Genomic DNA, 19,791 nt, shown 5'->3' on the forward strand with positions numbered 1-19,791 from the left:
AGGACTGGGTCCAGTCAGGTTTTGTACATTTCCATAGATGGAATCATAGAATGGTTTGAATTGGAAGGAACCTTAAAGATCACCTCGTTCCAACCCCCCTGCTGTGGCAGGGGCACCTCCCACTAGACCAACATGCTCAATGCCCCATCCTGTCCTTGAACACTTCCTCCACAACTTCTCCGGGCAACCTTTCAGTGCCTCAACACCCTCAAAGTAAAGAATTGGATACACAGTAAAGATGAGACTCCATGCCCTCTCCAGATCTCTGATGAGTAAGAAGATGCTTTCTGGTGTTCCAGTGGAGTTTCATGTTTTTAAAATTTTAATGCCTATTGCTTCTTGTTCTGTCAGCAGGCACCTATCTCCCTCTCTTTCATTCTCTCCCACTAGATATTTATACTGATGAGATTCCTGCTAAGTCTTTTGTTCTCTGGGATGAATAGGATGAACGTTCCCAGCTCTCTGTCTTCCCTCACATGAGATATGCTTCAGTCCCTCAATCATCTTTGTGCCCTTTGCTGGAGTCATTGCAAGAAGTCCCTGTCTTTCTTGTACTGAGGAGGTCAGAACTGGGCACAGGACTTCAGGAGAGGCTGACTAGATTCTAATTCCCCAGATGCTCCTTCTTGTCCTGTTGAAGATAGGAGTGGCTTCTGGTTTTCTTCCAGGCCTCAGGAACCTCTCCTGATCAGTGTGATCTGTTAAAAAGTGGCCTTTTAATTACATTATCCAGTTTCCTCAGCACTTTTGGGCCCCTTGCTCAGGGGCTTGGGATTGCTAAAGAACACTGTCACCAGTAAGGCTTCCTCCTGGGCTACCTACCCCTGCGTCCACCTTTTGTGCATTTCCTTTTTATGTCAGAGTTTAGTCATGACCTCTTTGCTCATCCACACATGCCTCCCGCCCCCGTTGCTTGATTTTCTTCTTGTCAGGATGAACCACTCTTGAGCTTTAAGGAGATGATTAAACAGCTCAACCCTTGGTTTCTAGTTCAAGATCTTGATCCTTATTGTGGCCAGAGCAAGATGTTTCAGAGCATTTCATAAACGTTCCCATACATCCACACTTAGAGAGTGATTTCAATTCAAACAGCCTGTTTCCAAACAGCACTCTTTACCAAAAAAAGGGATCAGTGTTATCCAGGTTCTTGCCCATCAGTGATATCCTGCATCAGTGACTTTCAGAGTCCAGTTAGAAATGTAACTGTATTCCTGTCACCTCGGGGGAGGCTTCTTACTCCAGAGGCCACTTACCACGCAGGACTTTCTAGAGTCCTTCCATGGGTGTAGAGAAGAGACAGGTTCCTCCAGGGGCAGTTTAAAAGCAACCACACTTGAGCATTGGAATCATCTCCTGGAGAAGTGTCTCACCTTCCAGTGATTAGCACAAACTTCTACTTTATGTGCCTGAAATATACAATAACTGCTTAATTTAAAAATACTCCCTTCTACTGCTTTTGAAAGTGCCGCCTTTCCTGTTAATTGCATTGTGCCCTTGTTCCTGTGCTATGAGGCAAAGAGAATATCCTTTTGAACTCAGAATGGCATCATCAGCTTGATATGGCTTAAATCCAGTCCAATTAAAAATACATAAATGTGGCACTTCCCTTAAGTCAGATGTCCTGAAATGACTCCTTTATAAAAAGGCGTTGTTAATTCTGCCAGGCCTTTTCTGCTTGCAGACTCTTTTCTTAGGGGTCATTTGTAGTGTCTCCTGCTCCAATCACGATAACCTGGTTTAAGCTCACCCATTTCCTTTCTGTGTCCTTACATGCCTGCTCATTGTTGCCTGTTGAGTTCAACCTTGCTCACGCTGCTGGCTTGCAGCCTCTGCAGGGTCTGAGAGGAGTGCTCATCCAAGTCTTGCAGAACAGCATGTGAGCAATAGCGGCTGGGCTAGATCAGGAGATAAGCTTTGCTGACCATTAGCAAAACAATGGACTGTACGCTCAGTGCTGCTAAATACACAAAATAAACAGGCAGAGGAAAAAAATAGGTTCCTCGTAACAATCACGGTCACAAAATGTTCAGGAGGAAAGGAGATTCTGGAAAAGATTGGTTGGGCTTATTTTTTTAAGGAATGCAATTGTTTCCATTGATTTTTAGGGCTTTTTGGTGCTTTCATGCTACTGGTTTCTTGTTTCCAGCCGCTTAGGTCTTCCTGCCTGATCCTGAATCCTGCCTTTTAAAAAGGCTTTTGAATTATGTCTAATAGGCTGAAGCAAAAGCAACATGGGTTGTTAGCCTGATCAAATTAGGTGTGCAGAGTGTAAAAGATTTTATGATGTCAAGCAGTCTACAGGGAATTAGGGGAAAGAGTCATGTTTTATGGGAAACACCCAGGACTTGTGTTTTAAAGACACAGCAGAGAGGCTTCTCTATTCTGATTCCTGTGTCTGCTTTTAAGTTTTGTGTTTGCAGACCCTCTAGCCTGTCCACATATTTGCTAACTTTTTACATTTGATAGCTCAGTTTCAGTACCATATTTTCCCAGATGTTTTAGATATTTGAGAGAGAGCTCTCCATTTAAAAACAGCTGTCTCTCCATCTCAGGGCAAGGACAGCTGTCAACACCAGATGTACCATGCAAGATGCAGCAACAATTAGTAACCATTTGCCAGCCAAAGATGAAGGAAGTAGTGTGCGATGGTGATTAGTGAGCAGCCAGGGACAGGGATCATTAAATCAATTAGAGTGCTTGGCAAAACCTCAATGAACTAAATGAAAATACTGTTACATTTTTGGCCACTTCAAATTAGCTGTGCATTTTCTCCCAGATTCTGAAGAGAATCACCACTTTTAATTCAGGGCTGCAAACTAGAGACCCCAGTTCACAGGCGAGACGTACAACAGTACAAGGTCACTGCTGTAGCTGATGTATCACCAAGGTTTGATGGCTCTGTTCAACCATTTTGCTATGTGTTGTCTACTGCAGAGCAATCATTTCTCTCTCCAGACATACTCTAGCACAGTTTGCCTTGTGGATATCAAGAATGGCTCTAACCCACCAAGCACTATTGTCCTCTTTTGCCCTCGCAGAGCTGGCTGTCCTGGGGAGACCTGTACCCATGCAGTTATTCTCAGCCAGGGTAAAAACAGCTGCAGCAGCAAGAGCTGGATGAGCATTTCACTGCAGTTAAGGATGGTAATTTTGTTCTGCAGAGAGCCCTTCCAGCAAGGACGGCGTCCCAGACAGGCTTCACCAGGCCTAGTGCTGCTTTCTTTGCTTTCTTTGGTGATGCAAACATCTATTCTCAACAGCCTTTTCTCCTCTTGGCACCTTGAACCATGTGCAATGCTTTCTTTCCAAAAACTATTTCAATAGGAACTAGCGAATCCTCTTCCTGCGTTTGTGAGAAGGCACAACAAACCTCATCACCCTGGTGCAACGTCACCCAGATGTCTGAAGGAGGAAGTGGAGAAAAATCTCCTTTGTTGGCTGTTGTGCCTGGTTCCTGGTACAACTTCTAGGTCACTGTGACGATTTGGAAAGCCAGCCTGGCTCTTCTCCCCTGCACACGCCTCTTCCATATGTCTACCAAGATCCAGCTAAAGAGTAGTCCTAATCCTGGGGCTGTAGTAGTTAGGGCTGTCTCTCCCTCTAAGGTTTTCTCAAAAGAACTGAAGGCCTCAGGAATCAGGCTGGCTTCAACTATCTTAACTTTAAAAGTCTCCTCAACAGCCAGATTGGAAGTTGATTGGGGAAGCAGGGAAATTGTGAGTATGGGACATTCATGGGGCCTTCCACCAAAACTGTAGTACAGAGAGAGCAAAAGGATGTCAGTCTTGGGCTGCTTGACTGAATCTAATGTGAGTGAGATGATACACACAGAAGAGACCAACATTTTTTCTAGATTTGAACCCTTTCAGATTCCTGAGGAAATGGGCATAGATGTTGCTTTCCAGAAAACAAGAATCTGAAAGACTTGTCAAAAGCTCATTAGACTGGTAGAGCTTCTCTGTCTCTGGACACCGTTGTTTTCCAGGTGAAAGGTTTTCCTATGAAGACAGTGTGGTCAGACAAATTCTGGGGCAAAGGCAACTGTTCAACTGAACAAGATGTTCTCCTGGCATGATGGGAAACCTGATGCTTTTGTCAAGAGCTAGTGGATAAAACTAACCTGAAACCTGTGCAGAACATCAGCAGGGAGAACTTAATTCCACAGAAGGATGCATCTGCCTGTGTACTCAGTCACTGATGTTTTCCACATGTTGCAATATTGCCATGAACCTGTATTTGGTGTCTCTGCTCATTCACCTCCACTACAAATTGGAATACAGAAGTTGTCTGTAGCTTCTGTTACACTGAACTGTTTGGACCACTCGGCTTTGTCGGTTCTGGCAAAGTTACCTGGAGCCTTGCAAGGACTAGGAGCACCCACGCACATCCAGATCAGCAAAACATCAGCTGTCCTCTGAAGCAATTGTTGGTGATGACATATTTTGTGACAGGAAGTGATTAGAACATAGTGAGTTCTCAGGATTAAAAATTTGTGTCCTGCTCAGAAACATACATGCAACTGGTATGTTCCAAACATAGATTCCTTCAGGTTTTGTTCTGGGACAAAAATCAAAACCACTTTTCAGGATTTATTGTTTAATCATTAACGCCTGGGCAATCGGTAAATTTGTTACTGTTACAATCGCTGATTTTCCACTGGAAAAAAAAAGTTAAAGTTCAACCATAACTATTGAGTTTGCCCATGCCAATCAAACAAGACACAAGCCATTATAATGTCTCACTAAATTGTTCTCTGGATAATTGCCTTGGCAATATCAAGGAGTTAGATATAAGACTTGTAGCTCCATTAATATAATTTAGATTCTCTAGCATAGCAAGGTTCAAAACAGCCTTGAATCATTCCATCCTTATCAGACTAGCAAGAGGTAGACCTGTCACCATGCCTTCTGGTGGAACAACCCAGCGACAGCTGCTAGGTAAGCAAACAGAAAATCTTCCTGCTGATCACTTGAAAAGGAAGCAATGGAGAAAGAAAATAGCAGGAGTTCCTGTGCAGGAACATGTCTGCCTGTTGGAGCAGGCCTAGTCAGTGTCTGATTAGAGTGACTGAAGTTTATTGTTGATATATGAAATGCAAACAGACAAATGAAAACCCCTAAACAAGCAAACAAAACCCCTGCCCTACTCTTCTCCTGAGCTCCTTAGAGCTTTGTTCTACCCAGAAGTTGCCCAATTTTCCAAATCACTGCCACCTTATGGCATTCCAGAGAGATAACACCTCAGTAATTTCTCTCAGACACTTCATGTATTCAGGCAACCTTCCTGGGCACTTGCACATTACAGAGACACGGCTGCTGTAAAACTGCCCCGTGCATCCAGACTTGGAACAACATTGATGCTTGGGATGCTGGATTATAACAGCTTGTGAAAACTGATCATTAAAACGTCAATTCTATTTATATCTGCAGATTCTAAAGGGAGGTCATTTCATCGGCCAAGGGGCCAAAAATAAATATGGACTTTGCAATGTTGTCAAAAGAGAATCTTTCAGTCTAAAAAAGCAACGAGCTCACTCATGATTCTCACAAATGGTTTTAATTGTCAGTCCATTTTTGAAATTGAGGATGAAAGCTTAATAGATGCCCTCATTGTGTGTTAGGGTTTTTCTGTAGTCTTAGTTAAGGAAAAAATCTATGAACAGACTAACAGAAATTGGAGGTGCTTTATGCTTTTCCATCCCTTCAAATACATCACAGTTTTCCTTTAAAACACAGTTGTGGTTTCCTGGTGGATGAGAAGATGCTACAACTTGAATGGACAAGCTTTGGAGACTTGGTTGCTTAACTATGAAATGGAAATATGTGCAGGATTGCCAAATATGAAATACTGCAGCTGGGATTTTTGTAATATGCATTCCCCCTGTGCATGGGTAGGCTTGGTATTCAGAAAAGTGTTATTAGTAGCAACCAAGTTGTGGTTTTGATATAGATTACTTTGGTATTGAAGAGGAAACAGGGTGATTTTAGAGAATGGCTATATCAGATAAAGGAGGACAAGCACAAACTTATTTTCATGAAGTATCTTGTTCTCTGTAAGGAAATGAGGTTGATTTCCCATTTTTATTACCAGGTTGTAGACTCATTACAAAGCTTGAAGGGACATTTTTCAAATGGGCACCATCAGTATAAATTATGCATCGGTCTGATTTTTATTTACCACTATCATGAGTAACAGCAAATGCTGAAAAGCAAAGAGCTCACCCTCCCCCACCTGCTGTTTTTCAGACTGCCAACTTTTTCAAGAAACAAAGCTCGCCTGTCTCTCCCAAGTCAGTTCTCCTGTTTACGTAGTAATTTGAAAGAACTTAGTCAGAAAATAAGAAAATGTGATTTGTGTTAGCATTTTGATGCCCACAGCCAGAAAAAATAATGACTGGAATGCCTGGTGGTACATTTCAGGTACAAGAGAGCTGGCCACTGCCTGGTGGCATATTTACTTTGTTGTTTTGTGTAAGAATGCTCTTCAGAGAGCTAACCTAATCTGTAACCCTAATTTTTGACAACTGCTCTGCCAAACAGGAGAGAAAATCTCATTTTCACTGTTGGCAGCTCATTGAAGCTGTGTCTAAGTAACATTTGACACAGTGGTGCTTCAGAGGCGGGTTGGAACAATGAGTATGGCAGGGTGGCTTGGGGTGGCTGCAGAACCATTCCTATGCTGTGACTTCAGGGTCCCTCAGCCCTTGCTAGGGCACACCACCCTCACCTGTCAGGTTCCCAGTGTACAGAGCTGCACAGGTAGATCCTGAGCAATCAAACGTCTAACAGTCCCAAGGCCTTTGTAGTAGGTAAAACCACTCATCATTTTTCAGGCAAGAAAAAAGGCTTCCAGCAAGCCAACCACACCAGGGCGAGCAAAGTACTGAACAGGACCCTTTTGAGAGACTGGGTTTGTTTTTTGCTTTGTAAAATAGCTCTTGTAAAGGATGAATTTCAGCTGCCTTTGGCCAGGTCTTTGTTTGGTCACATAGCAATGGTGTTCAGAACAGGGCTGCAAAAAAACTAAATCTGGCAATATTTTGATGCCTTAAAAGAAAACAGCAGTCTTAGTCTCTAACACTGGCAAAATATGTTTCTGCTAGTCCAAGTTATTTTGTTTGTGGTATAAACTATTCTGGCAAGAGCACTTGTTTTTTTTTGTTTTTTTTTTTTAATGGCATAAGAGGCCGGTGCTCAGTTTTTGCTGATGTCTGCCGAGTAATTTCACCGAGTTCACAGCAGGCAGCAGTGCTTCAGTGCTGGCTGTGCCAGGGCTGGGAGCTGCTGCCCCCAGGGGTGCTCCAGAGCCCTGAAGAAGGACAAGTTCTTCCAGAACAGTGCCTGGAATTCTGGCCAGGGCCAAGCTCAATCTACCTGTGGTGTCAGTGGGACCTAAGTGTGAGGGTGTTCAGTGCCTCAATACAAACTGTGTTTCCTGTGAGGAAGCCTTGCTGGTAACAGATGAACTGGGAGGACTTTCCATGAGAGCCTCGATCTTCTTTTCCCTGCTTGGCCCAGTTTGTGCAGAATGGGTTCACCATCGCTTCATGAACCACATCCACGACTGTTCCAGCCTCCTGTCTCCTGCCAGAAAGCTGCAGAGGGACTGTTCACAAGAGCTTGTTGTGACCAGGCAAAAGGGAATGGCTTCAAACTGGAAGAGGGTAGGGTTAGGTTAGATATTCAAAGACATTCTTTACACGAGGGTGGTGAGACACTGGACCAGGCTACTCGCAGGACTTGTGAACGGCCCATCCCTGGAAATGTTCAAGGCCAGGCTGGATGGGGCTTGGAGCAGCCTGGTCCAGTGGAAGGTGTCCCTGCCCGTGGCAGGGGGGTGGGAACACAAGGGTCGTGGAGAGCCGTGCCAACCCAAACCATTCTGCGGTTCTGTGACAGCACTGCGCGCGTCAGCGCCATTTCCTTCACGGCTCAATGAAGCAGAACCGCAACACCTCCCTGCCTGACGGCTTTTAGGCACAAACCTCACAATTTCGGGTTTCCTTTAGCGCTGCCCCAAACACGCTCCCCGCGGGACGGGCCGCGGAGGCGCGCCTGAGGGGCGGTGCCCGGCCGCGCTGCGCATGCGCGCTGCCCTCCCCCGGCCCCCACAGAGGTGAGCAGCCGTGCCCCGTCGGGAGCGGGCGCGCCCGTGGCCCCGCGCCTCCCGATTGGTCCCCTGCAGGCAGCCTCATCGCCATCAGCCAATCGCAGCCCGCGGCCGCTCACCGCTTCGGGCTGCGGCTTGAAGACGTCCCAGGGCTGGGTGACGGAGGCAGCGCGCCCCCTGATTGGCTCTCCCTCCTCGGCTCCACTCGGGTTGGCCCGGCGATGGCCGGAAGAGAGCCTTCCTTTCCATTGGCCGCCCGCCCGCGCTGCTAGGGCGGCGGCGGCGTGCTCCGATTGGATCTCCGCTTCACTTCGGGGAGAATCGGTCGGGCCCGCGGTGTGTTCCGTGATTGGTTCCGGCCAGTTACAGGCATCCTTGCCACGGCCTCAGGATTGGCCCCGAGAAGGCTCGGGCGTTTCCGTAACGGCCTCGGGCCGGGGGCTCGCGGGCGCGCCGGGTTCTTCGGCCGGGTATTCACAGACGGCGCTTACGGCTGCTCCGCAGCGTGGGGCGGCGGCGGGTACGGGCGGCTGCGCGGCTTTGGCGCACGCACAGAGCGCAGCGGCGGGAGCCCGGCACGCAGCGGAGGGAGCAGCGGGGACAAAGGGACTGATCGGCAGGAACGGGGAGGGGGGCCCGGCGGGAGACTTCAGCCGGGCGGACGAGTCCTATGTGCCTTGGGCGCCTGGGGAAGCAGCAGCAAAAGCAGCAGCCGCCGCCAGCGCTCTGAAGCCGGGCTGAGGAGGAGCAGGGAAGCCGCCGCCGTCATGGCCCGTGCCCTCGCCGCTAGCCGCCGCCCGCAGTGCAGCGTGCCCTGCCTGAGCCGCCGCCAGCTGCCCGTGCGGGCGCAATGAGCGGCCGCACCGCCGGAGCCGCCGCCGCCTCAGCGCCGCACTGAGCAGCAGCGTCAGCGAGCAGCGAGGCCGCCCGGCCGCCTCACCCCCCTCCGCGCGCCGCGGATCCCGCCGCCACCACCGGATCCTATTGCGACTCGTTGCCGCATCGCCTCCGCTCGGCGGTGCCCCGAGATCCCTCCGCCAGGGAAAAAAATAGTCCCGTTGCCTGCCGCCTCCCTCAGAGGCGAGGGGGGAAGGAGAGGAACGGGGAGGGGGGAAGGAAGAGAAGGAAGAAAAAGAAGAAAAGGGAAAAAAAAGAGATAAAGCAAATAAAAGGAGAGAAACGCGGCGGCGGCGGGATCGGAGGAGCCGGGCCGCGAGCCTCCGCCCCATGTGACTGGCGCCCGGGGTGGGGGCAGCGAGGCCCAGCGAACCCCCCTCGCTCGGGAGCGGCGCCGGGGGGAGGCGGCTCTCGGACCCACCGGCGCGGCCGGGAAGGATGGTCGTGTGAGGAGCGGGCGGCGTGAGGAGGAGCAGCAGGAGGAAGGAGAAGAAGAAGCAGCCGCCGGGCGACAGAGACCGAGAGGGGAGGGGGCTTCCCCGGGGGGGGAAGGGGGGTCCCGGCGTTTCATGTGGCGCGTCCCACCCGTCTCCTGCAGCTGAGCGAGCGAGGGAGCGGCAGGCGGGCCCGCCGGGGCGAGGCGGAGGGCGAAGGCAGGAAGAGGAGAGAGGTGATCGCCGTTGGGGCAGAGCGGGAGAGACCATGTCCGGGCGGCCCAGGACCACCTCCTTCGCGGAGAGCTGCAAGCCGGTGCAGCAGCCCTCGGCCTTCGGCAGCATGAAAGTCAGCCGTGAGTATCCTGCCCCCCTCGGGTGGGGGTTGAGGGCCGGGGAGGCTGCCCCCGCCCTTCGCCCAGGCAGGGAGCGGCGAAGGGAGCCTGGCCCCAGCCCCGGCCTCGGCAGCTCCTTTCTCTCCCCTTCCCCCCCCATTAACCTTGAATAGGCGCACGCCGCCGCTTCGTTCGGGGCCTGCTGGACGGAAAATCCCGGTGGGTTTGTCCTCGTCCTTAGCTCCTGGTCGCTGCCAGCGGCCTCTGGCTCATTAAAAAGCCATTTTTTCCCCCTTTGTGAAACGGATTGGGAGCTCTGTAGTCTGTATTTCCTTTTCATTCCCCCCCTCCTCCCACCGAAAGGAGGAAACGAATTGCGGGCACACAGGTATGACCGTGACATTCACGTTCATTATGTATTTTTTGAGGTTTTTTAAAAGCACTCCTGGCTGTTAAGGGGAGAGAGCATGGAAGGTTTTTCCATGCACCCGTAGATCGGGTGTGAGCACCTTTTAGTCCAGCCCATTTAAAAAAAAAAAAAAAAAAAAAAAAAGGAGGGGGAGGGGAGCTTACAAAAGGTGTCTCTAATATCCTCCAGGCTCTGGTAAAATGCTCAGAAGAAGGAATAAGAAAATGCTTATTTTGAAATAACTACTCCATGGGCTCACATGTCAAGCTTGGCATTCTTTTTCCAATTTTCTGATCACAGGAATATTTTTTAAGAATGAGGCCTGTGCTTTATTCTGCACAGACATGTCAGAAATGCTTAATGTGTGCCTATTCTTCCTATTCTATCCGTTGGGGTTAGCTGGTTTATATGAAATAAAAATATGAATTAAACCTGTGCTGATACAAAAAGGCCCAGTTCTGAGTTGCTATAGATCAGCTATGTGGTTATCATATGGAATTTCTTTACTCCTGATTTGAATATGTTCACATTAAGACCTGAATTGTTCTTCCAGATTCATATGAACGGTGTAGTTTTTAGATATATTTTCTTTTTTTTTTTTTTTTACGGAAATCAAGGATGACATTTTTATGGGACCAGGAATGCTCAATATGCATTCCCATTCAATTGATCTATTTGATATTCGTGTAAAGCCACACCTGACATGGCTCTGTGGGTGCATGCCTGTATCCATCACAGGGGCTTGTGTGTTTCATGCCAAAGCACTGGGAGATTGTGAGCTTTCTGACAGATAAGAAATTTTGATAGTTTTTTTTTTTTCACTGAAATGTCTTCCACTGTGGATGAAGCCTTGAAGAGAGCATTTGGCTCCGGAGCTGTACTCCACCTTATATCTGCATGATCAGTGTGCCAGCAGCCCTCCAAAAACCATGGGTGCACTTAACCCATATTAGCAGCACGACAGCGTAGGTTTGATCAGGTTCAGCATTAGTATTTATTAAGGATTATTGATCTGTACGGAGGAGAACTGTGGGTGACTCCATTTTAATTTACTGGCTTACTTTATGTGCCTGTGGAATGGAAAGCAGGTCCTGTTGACCAGTATTTCTGCAGGTGGCTGTCTACACCGAGCGAGACCTCAACCTGTCATACTCAGCAACTAAATTTGTCTTGTTCAGGCTCTGCAGCTTGATTCTTGAAAGGTCATTGATGCTCCTTTCCCGTTTATTTGAGGTCAAAGACTAGACAGATGCTTGCCTGTGAAGAGGGTGCTAACTGATGCAGACTAACAAGTTTGCAAATATGATTCAATCCCAAGTGTATAACACTGAGGGAGAAACAAAGGCCGTAACATAAAGCGCATGCACTTGTGATAACCCCCCCAGTCGCTCTAGTCATGTGCTCCTGGTCCTTCTGCTGTCTGGAAAAAAATGTCAGAACAAAGCAAGAGAACCACATTCAAGGATTCTGTGGGAAGTGCAGTTTCTATTTTCAGTTAATCCAGCCGTGTAAGACAGCCTGGGAAGTTAACTTTTTTCTTTGCTTTCTAAGTGAGAAAAATTCCAGGGTGTCAAAAAAGGTTTTATTTTACTGGTTAGCAGAGTCTTGGTAACATCTTATCACATGATGTAGCAAGCTGTGTATTGCCGGTGTGGAGTGCTTGTGTGGAGAACGGAGTTAGGTCGGGTCTTTCATTTTGATATATATTTATAGGCTGATACTTAGTTACCTTCTGAGCCAGTTTTAGTTAAAGCTGGGACAAAAGAGTCCTTATGAGGAAGGTGAAAATTGATGGATTGGTATCTTCTGAGTGTCTGGGACATCTTTATTGCTTGTGTCTTGGTGTGGGTCTTTTGGAAGCAAAACCTGACTTGTTTGATGTCAGCCTTTTTGCTCTCATTTGTAAGGAGGGCTGATATCAGATGATGAAGTCACTCTTGCTCTGATGTCTGTTGCAGCTATTGCTTCTCCTTGGCTGAGTGCTGCAACAGTTACCTAGGAAGGATATATCTAAGGGATGGGAAAAGGATTCATAAAATACTGGAGGAGGGTTCTTTGTTCCATGGGTTTCCTGGGAGAAGCAGAACTAGAACCGTACTGCGACTGCACTTCTTCCCTAGGTGTATGGGGAGGAAAGAGTGAGCAAGGATTTTTCATCTCTTTGCTGTGCAATTTGTTAGATTGAATTTATGATACTTTGTTCTCAGAAGTTGGTAACTGAATGAAGCTTTGAATGGAAGGATAGGGGATTACGAACAGCTGCTTCTCCTTTGGCTGTTGGGAAAAATGACTTCTCATGCATGCTGCTCTCATTGCTCTGTCAGGGATGGTACTAGGGTTCTAACATCTCTGCAACACTAAGAGCCCTGTGGCCTTCGTGTATCTCTTTCAAGCCATACATCTGTCTTCTGAAATCTGACTGTTTTTATTTCTCTATTTATATTTTGGTGGTTGTGAAATCACTCAACCATATGGATTTCTACATTGTAATAGTTCTCAAATGGGGTATTCATTGTGTGGGGCTGTGTTGCTGGGTCTGTATGCTTTCCCTGAACAAAAAAAAAGTGTGTACTCCTTGTGTTAAGCCTGTCCCTTAAAAAGGAAGGAGCTAAGCTTCCAGTTTTCCACTTGCTGATACTATCAACCTGCTCATTATAGTAGGAGAAGAGATAGGAGCTTGAAGTTTTCTTTTGTTCTTCACCTAGTTGCTCTTACACTGCTTACCGATGTACCTTGTTTCTCAGATGGGACAAAAATAATTCTGAAATACAAAGGGTAGTCATGCAACACATGACTAAAAATATCAGTGTAAAAATAGAAGTCTCAAAGTTTGCAGTTTGAGAATTTTCATCTAATGACTGTAGAATTGATTTTTTTTCCTTCTCTAAGCTGCTGGGAAATATGTGTTTCAAGTAACACCAAGTCCTTGCAGGCAGCAGTACTTATTGTAGCTGTAGCCAATTGTCTTGATGGTCTGCAGTAAATAGTGTCTTGGCTAACACTTGCCATGAAGAGTTTTTGCTCCGTGTGTGAGTGTCATGGGTCTGTAATTGGTTATGCAGAATTTGTCAACTTGGAGGGTGAGGAAGGCAGCTTTATTTGCTTTAGCTAATTCTGATGTTGACCACATACTCTCGGTTGCAAAATCTAAAGGACAGTCTTGTAATAATTCATTTTGGACTCTGCAGAAGAATGTTTCAGTGGTGCCAAACTTGGGGCTTGTTGAAGTTTTTCTTTTCTTCTTAGATTCACTGGGTTTTTTTCTGTGTTGTAAAATCTCCTGAAACCACAATAGCTTGGTAAGCCTATGTTGCTGTGTATTGTTCACACAGAGTGTGATGGCTCTTTAAAAGTGGTTGATGAAGGAATAAAGTCTATGAGTTTGTTGCTCTTTTAGTGGCTATTCCACGAGCCACTACATAAAAGCTGCTTTTTAGGTAGCAGTGGTGTCTAGGTGACAGTTTAGTTTAATGCTGTGCGGGGTCCAGGTGTGTGGGAAGAGCCTTGGAAAAGGGCACCCTGGGTGCCTTCAGTGAGAAGGAATGAGTGGGGCTGTTGAAACTGGCAGAGCGATTGAGATAATACCACCTGGTGTTTCTCAACCCAGTTAGGGTAGGGCCCTCTCTATTGCTTTGATAGCAGTTTCTGCCTAATTGGTTTCTGAAACTGAAAGCTGCCCATCCTGCTTTCCTTGCTGGAGAGAGGAAAATCACTCCCTTCCAGAAGCCTGCTGAGCGTTATGTGTCTGGCCGTCGCTCATCCTAGCCCTGTCCAGCTTTCTGACTGCTGCTGGGTGAGCAGCTTTCTTCATTCCTAGATTGGAAAAAAATGCACTGAGGGGGTCAGCTAATGAACGTGTGTGCCTGAGTGGAAAGTGTTTCATGTTACAGTGCCCCAAAGTTGTGCCTTGCAGTCTGAAAAGGAATAAACTGTCTGCTGTACTTAATTCTGATGCTGACAGACTCTTTCCTCTTTATTCATACCATTAGCTAGTTGAGCATTCCATTTGTGTTCTGCACATTTCCTCTTCCCTACACTGCTTCTTGGAGGTGATCCCCTCTTGTATTACCCCTTGATTCACCTGCTGTGTCTCCTAGCAATATTGGAGCCATCTTGTTCACCTGTTTACACAGCTATGGCTTATGGCGTGTGTTCCTTGCCTGTGTGCATCCTGGCTCTGGGTGTTGTTCTATCACCTCATCTGTTAACTTGATACGGCCTTGTAGGGATCACAAGCAGTGACAGGGAGATGAGAAAAGCTGAAGACCGCCCCACAGCCTGAAGAGTTCCTCTCTATTGCCCCAAGAGAGTTCTTTAGTTTTCTTGTATTCTATCTTTAAGAGCTTGTTTAGAGAAATTATGAAGGAATTTTCCAATATTGATGTTCAGTTTACTCATCACAGATCTTCACAATGATACGAATCTGTGGGATATTGGCTGTTGCTGTTCCCTGTGCCCATGCTCTGTCTTAAACTGGATGGATAACTGAAGAAGATTCTGAAAGTGTGCAAAAAGCCTGCAGTTCAAGCTTAGTGCTGCAGTCAGCTGTAGCATTTCTGAAATTAATTAATGCTAAACCCCTTGGTTATTTGAGCACAGTAAACTCTGCCAGGTGCTTGTAGTTTGTAGAAGCCTCTTGGTTCAAGCTATTGGAGTATTTTTGTTTTAAATGACCGAGTCCCATTTTAAATTGAAAAGTCTGTTACCTCTGAATTTCAAGAAATTTCTGTAGACAACTCAAAACTTGAATATGTTTCTGGAGTTCTCTCCCTTTAGATTTTGTTAAAAAATTTTAAAAATCAACTTTACTCTGAGGACTTTTAGTCACCCATAGCTAGTGTGGGAAGTGCTAAAGTGGCTGTCTCCTGCAGCAACGATATGGCTGGTGGAGTTACTTGGCTGCTTTCTGAATTTAATGAGCATCAGCCTGGAGCAGCCTTGAAAGACAAACAAAGCTTTTAAAGTCAAGCAACTAGGAAATGGAGAATATTGAATAAAGTTTGATTGCCTCACAGAATATCCAAGTCCACTCAAAATTTAAAAAATTTGTCTTTGCAGAACTTCTTTCAGAAAGCTGCACAGATAGGTGCTCTTTAATTTATGTATGTTGAAAATAAATGCCAATTACAACATTTACAATGTGACAAGAAAAGATACTCTTTCAGCCATAAAGGCTCAAAACCCACAGTGTACTGTACAGGTCAGACCCCCTTTCTTCAGATGAAACACCAGAAACCCCCTTGTCACTTCTCATCCCACAAAGACTGTTTCCAAAGTGCTGCATGCTGCTGTTGGGGGAGGTGGAAGTTTGGAGGCATAATGGTCTATGCCAGTTTATATTTTTTTAATTGATTAAAATAAAACCAATTGAGTGCACTGTAGCTGTCTGATCTTGAAGTGAGAAAGGTGTGAGATGTGGTAGCAAGATGCAGGTCTGTGAGAAATGGCTGCAACATCATAGTCATGCTCAGACAACTGTTTCTGGTCAGTGCTGCTGGATCTCATTAAACAGAAGCCTAAAATGAATCTCTACCTGAAGCTTTTGCAAACTGGGTTTGGTTAACAACGATTTGCTTTCACCACCTCTTCAGAATCCTTCCAGTCCTCATAGGTGATAGCTTACCATGCCACAGACATTATTTAGGTGTTTTCCATGGAAACGGTGCACGTTTGACTCAATCCTGTATCCTATAGGTGTTGCTGTGTGATGTTCTGTGAGGGCTCTAGGAGAGGTGAGATGATGGTATTTCAATAGAAATCCATGGTGGAGATCTTTCTGAAAGCAGTCCTGTATCACTCGCTGAGAACTGTCAGAAATGTGGATGCCCAGAAGTCATACTGCTGTGCCTCTAAAAGAAGTGGACAGTGATTTTTCTTGTATGTTCAGTGCTATCAAAGAATCTTTTCATTAGGTGCTCTTGCTACAGATGACTTGTCTGTTGTTCAGAAAAGGAAATAAAGCAAAGCAGTTCACTCTGTACTTTTATCTCTTGCAGACGGGAAGTATATCTAAGCATTTAAGGCAATTTGTGTTCTCACCTAGTCTGTCTTATAATGGAAGAAAGGAAAGTGGTAAGATAGCTTGTCAATGTCAAGAACTCAGGGCTTTTTTTTTTTTGGTTTTTTTTTGACAAAAGCCATGCAGCAGCAGCTCCTTCTGAAGGGATGGCTCCAGTCCTTGCCAGGAGCTTTGCTGTGTCTCTGTGGCAGCGACTGGGTATTTTCTGGCTTGGCCACATCAGCTGAGGGAGGGGCTGTTTACTGTGTATCAGTGGCAGTGCTTCCTGCACAGGTGACAGTGGGCTGCCAGTTATCCTCTGTGTTGATTAATTTCTAAATAATTTCCAGGGTTTCTGTGTGAGTGATGCAGAGTCTGAAGGATCAATGTTATGGGGCTGCAGTGGGCCTTGGTGCCTGCCATAGGAAATTCACTTTAGCTTGTACAGAAGTGAGAACAAACAGCTAAGAAAAATACATCTTTATAGCTTTGTAATATATCTGAATAGGGCTGAGTTTCCCTTCTTTGAAGGGTATAATGACCGATGTAGCATTGGTGAAAGTATTTTTGTGTCTGAAAAATGTCTCTTAAGCTTGATAAGTCACAAAAATGTGTAGTGATATAGTTACATTGCTTGATGTGTCTTTTCAGGCAGTTGGACTGAGTTGGAGAAACATTTTAGTAGTCCAAGTGCCTGACACAGATGATCATAATAAGAGACCTGCTGATCAAAAGGGAAAGGGAGGATATTTCTCATTGTTGCCACTGGATAAGCAATGCTGTGAAGGATATATAGGACTCAGAAATTCTGGTCCTGCCCTGTGCTGATGTATGTTCATGAGGGTAAATGTTTGAGTGCAGCTGCAAAAATTGCCAGTCTTTTGGGTCAGAGCACTTAGAAGGAGAAAAGTTGGGTGTTGGCTCTGAAGTTATAACCAGAAGGGAAGCAGCAGCTGAATTTTTCCAACCAAGGCAGGCTTCTTACAGCCATATCATCTCTTTTGACTTTTTTAGTAGGAATATAATACTTGTCAGATGCAAGCCCTGTAGCTCATGGTAATATCTTTTGCCAGGAATGCAGGCAATTGTTTAATTTTCAGACAGGCCAAGAATATGTTTTGCAGAAAGATAAACTGTGACTGTTGCTGCAGAGAAGAATTTGGTTTTTCTTGCTGTGTAGAAAGAGGAAAACTATTTAGTCACAGTTGATAGTGTCAATCTGGTTTTTTGATTCACACCCTCCTGTAAACATTTACATAGGGTACATACTATTTGTACCCCATCTCATCTGCTTAGTTGTTTTAACTATCTGTTTAAGAAAAGTAGCACAATGAATTGACATGTGTGAGCAGGTTTCCTAGAGGGAGGAAGGGGTCACAAATTCATCAGCCTAAATAAACTGAATATTTGGGTGTTGGCCAAGTAAACATGAATCATTTGGTACAGATCTGTATCCCCATGAATGAAGCCCATAACCATAAATATATTTCCTCAATTTGTGGGGTTCAGTATCAGCATGAGAAAAAATGTTTTTGTGCCTCACTTAGAGAACAAATGCTTTCTGGCAGGGCAACCTCTCTGCAGGTGAGTAGATGCAATGCTTTGTTTTCTTTATATATACAATTGCTCAACTGAAACCTAAAGAAGCAGAAAATGCTGTTGTCCTTGAGAAGAACGTATCTGTTGACCATTTCAATTCTAATCTTGCCATCTTACTTGTGATTGTGTGTACTGCCTTGGGAGCTACAGGTATGTATAGTCATGCACCATAGCAGTTGCAAGTTAGTTGTTTTCTTCTGTGTTCCTCAGAGAATAGAACCTTCCTAATCAAATTCCAGTTTTAGAGACTTTGGAATAGATTTACCAGTATGTTTTAGTAAGCACAATGGATCACAGAGCTGATCTGAGTCTTGGGGAAATGTTTTTAGAGGCCTATGGAAAGCTAGGTGATTTTTTTCCTGTTTGTCTGGGTTTTCTAGTGAAACATCTATTAAATGTACTACAGACAGAAGCATAAGGTTTGTGTAGAGTGGGAGAACTTTACTATTCCAGAAATTGTGGACCCAAACTTCAGATGATACTGGTCAGTGAGAGGGGAGAGAAAGCTTTAATTGCAGCTCCCAAAATAAGGTACTGTCAATTTTAGATTGAGCTCAACTTTAAACTTGCTGTTCCTTGATCAGGGCATGAGTTGGTTTGGGATTGTGTATAATTTCTTACTCAGGTGACATGGGGATGGCAGTTGAGTTCGATGGTCTCCTCACACAGCCGAGTGAAGCTCACCAGCAGGAGTGTCTGAATGTCATTCAAGCAGTCAGAGCATGCTTCAGAAACGTATTTGGCTTAATGGAGGATCTATGGGGAATGAATGCTGCCAAATCTGCAGGTCTCTTCTATTTTGGGATAGATTCAACTTCAGTGGATTGAGGTTTCCCTTCAGCTAGAGTAGCTGGCTTTCAGTGTCCATGAAAGCTGACAAGGTTCAAGCATGACAAGTGACATGGGATCTCTGACAGCAAAAGAACAGCGGGTGTTTTCCCAGGTGGAATATTTGAAATGCCTGTGGGATTTTGGAGACAGGTAGAGAGATTCATGAGGCCTGAGCAACATTTTATGTTTGGTGTCAATGCCTTGGCTTTAAGCAATAGCTTGTGGATTTTTTTTTCTCTAATAACCCAGGCTATTTTTTCAGTGGTAATGTTAGAGCAGTTAATGATTGACTGTAAATATTTATTACAGTGGGCCAACCCTAAAAGGAAGTAGTGCAGAAATGTTTATGCTGTGCCTATAACTTTTAATAATTATGATACTTCAGAATTACTTACTAAAACAATGACACTGTCTGCATTTCAAAATGTCTGGTGAAAGCTTAATTTTTATTCTTAGATTGTGGCATAATTGTAAAAATTTTTTTTCCAGTGTTAGTTTAAAGTATATACTATCTACATATGCTTTTTAGGTTTAGTTTATTCAGACATTGTAGGGTGGGGTCTCTTGTTTATTTTGTCCTTTTTTCTTTTAAGTGAAGAGCAAGTGGAATTATGAAGGAGTTCCTGGCACGCTATTTCAAAATCAATAGATTCTAACTGAGAAAAGTCATGTTCAGTTGTCCTCTAGCAGCTCCTTTTGCTCTATTACTTTTTACATGCATTTGATTATAGAGAGACACACACACAGATATGCATGGTCAGAAATATGAAGGGGAGGAGATGATCTAGAGAGATCTGGAATTTAAACCTAGGCCACATGTGAAGACTTCTGCTTTAAAGCAAACTGCTTGCTCTACATGTATGATTGCAAAAGTTTTATCTTTACATGCAAAGGTGCTCATGGTATTCTTGTCTGAGTATCTGGGAAGACTGGTAATGTGTGTGTTTTAACTTGCTTGCTCTGGTTACTCACATTCACGTGCAATCTTCTGTGCTGTGGGGCTTTCATCTCACCAGTGTTCTGGTGCACTGCTGTGCTTTCAGTGAAGTTCTGAAGTTGGGGTGCACTGGAGCTTGCTGCAGAGGTGAGCAGCCCTCATCTAGTTCTTTGCACCCTGTGGACTTAAGGTATGCTAGTGAGGGGGAAAATACCAAGGCTGTTAGGGGTGGCATCTCTGTC

General features: G+C 45.4%; 1 protein-coding gene across 1 annotated transcript in view; it reads left to right on the top strand.

The window, feature by feature from the left end:
• Nucleotides 1-9,670: 9,670 nt before the first annotated feature.
• GSK3B (glycogen synthase kinase 3 beta) overlaps nucleotides 9,671-19,791 on the top strand; it is a 149,294-nt gene continuing 139,173 nt past the window's right edge. Inside the window, exon 1 of the mRNA XM_041411048.1 lies at nucleotides 9,671-9,796. Within this exon, the coding sequence (XP_041266982.1) occupies nucleotides 9,709-9,796 (88 nt within the window). The 5' untranslated portion in view covers nucleotides 9,671-9,708. The remainder of the gene's footprint in view (nucleotides 9,797-19,791) is intronic.

This window comes from Onychostruthus taczanowskii, unplaced genomic scaffold, assembly GCF_017590055.1.
Source record: "Onychostruthus taczanowskii isolate IOZ18803 unplaced genomic scaffold, ASM1759005v1 scaffold34, whole genome shotgun sequence".
NCBI classification, from domain to species: Eukaryota; Metazoa; Chordata; class Aves; order Passeriformes; family Passeridae; genus Onychostruthus; species Onychostruthus taczanowskii.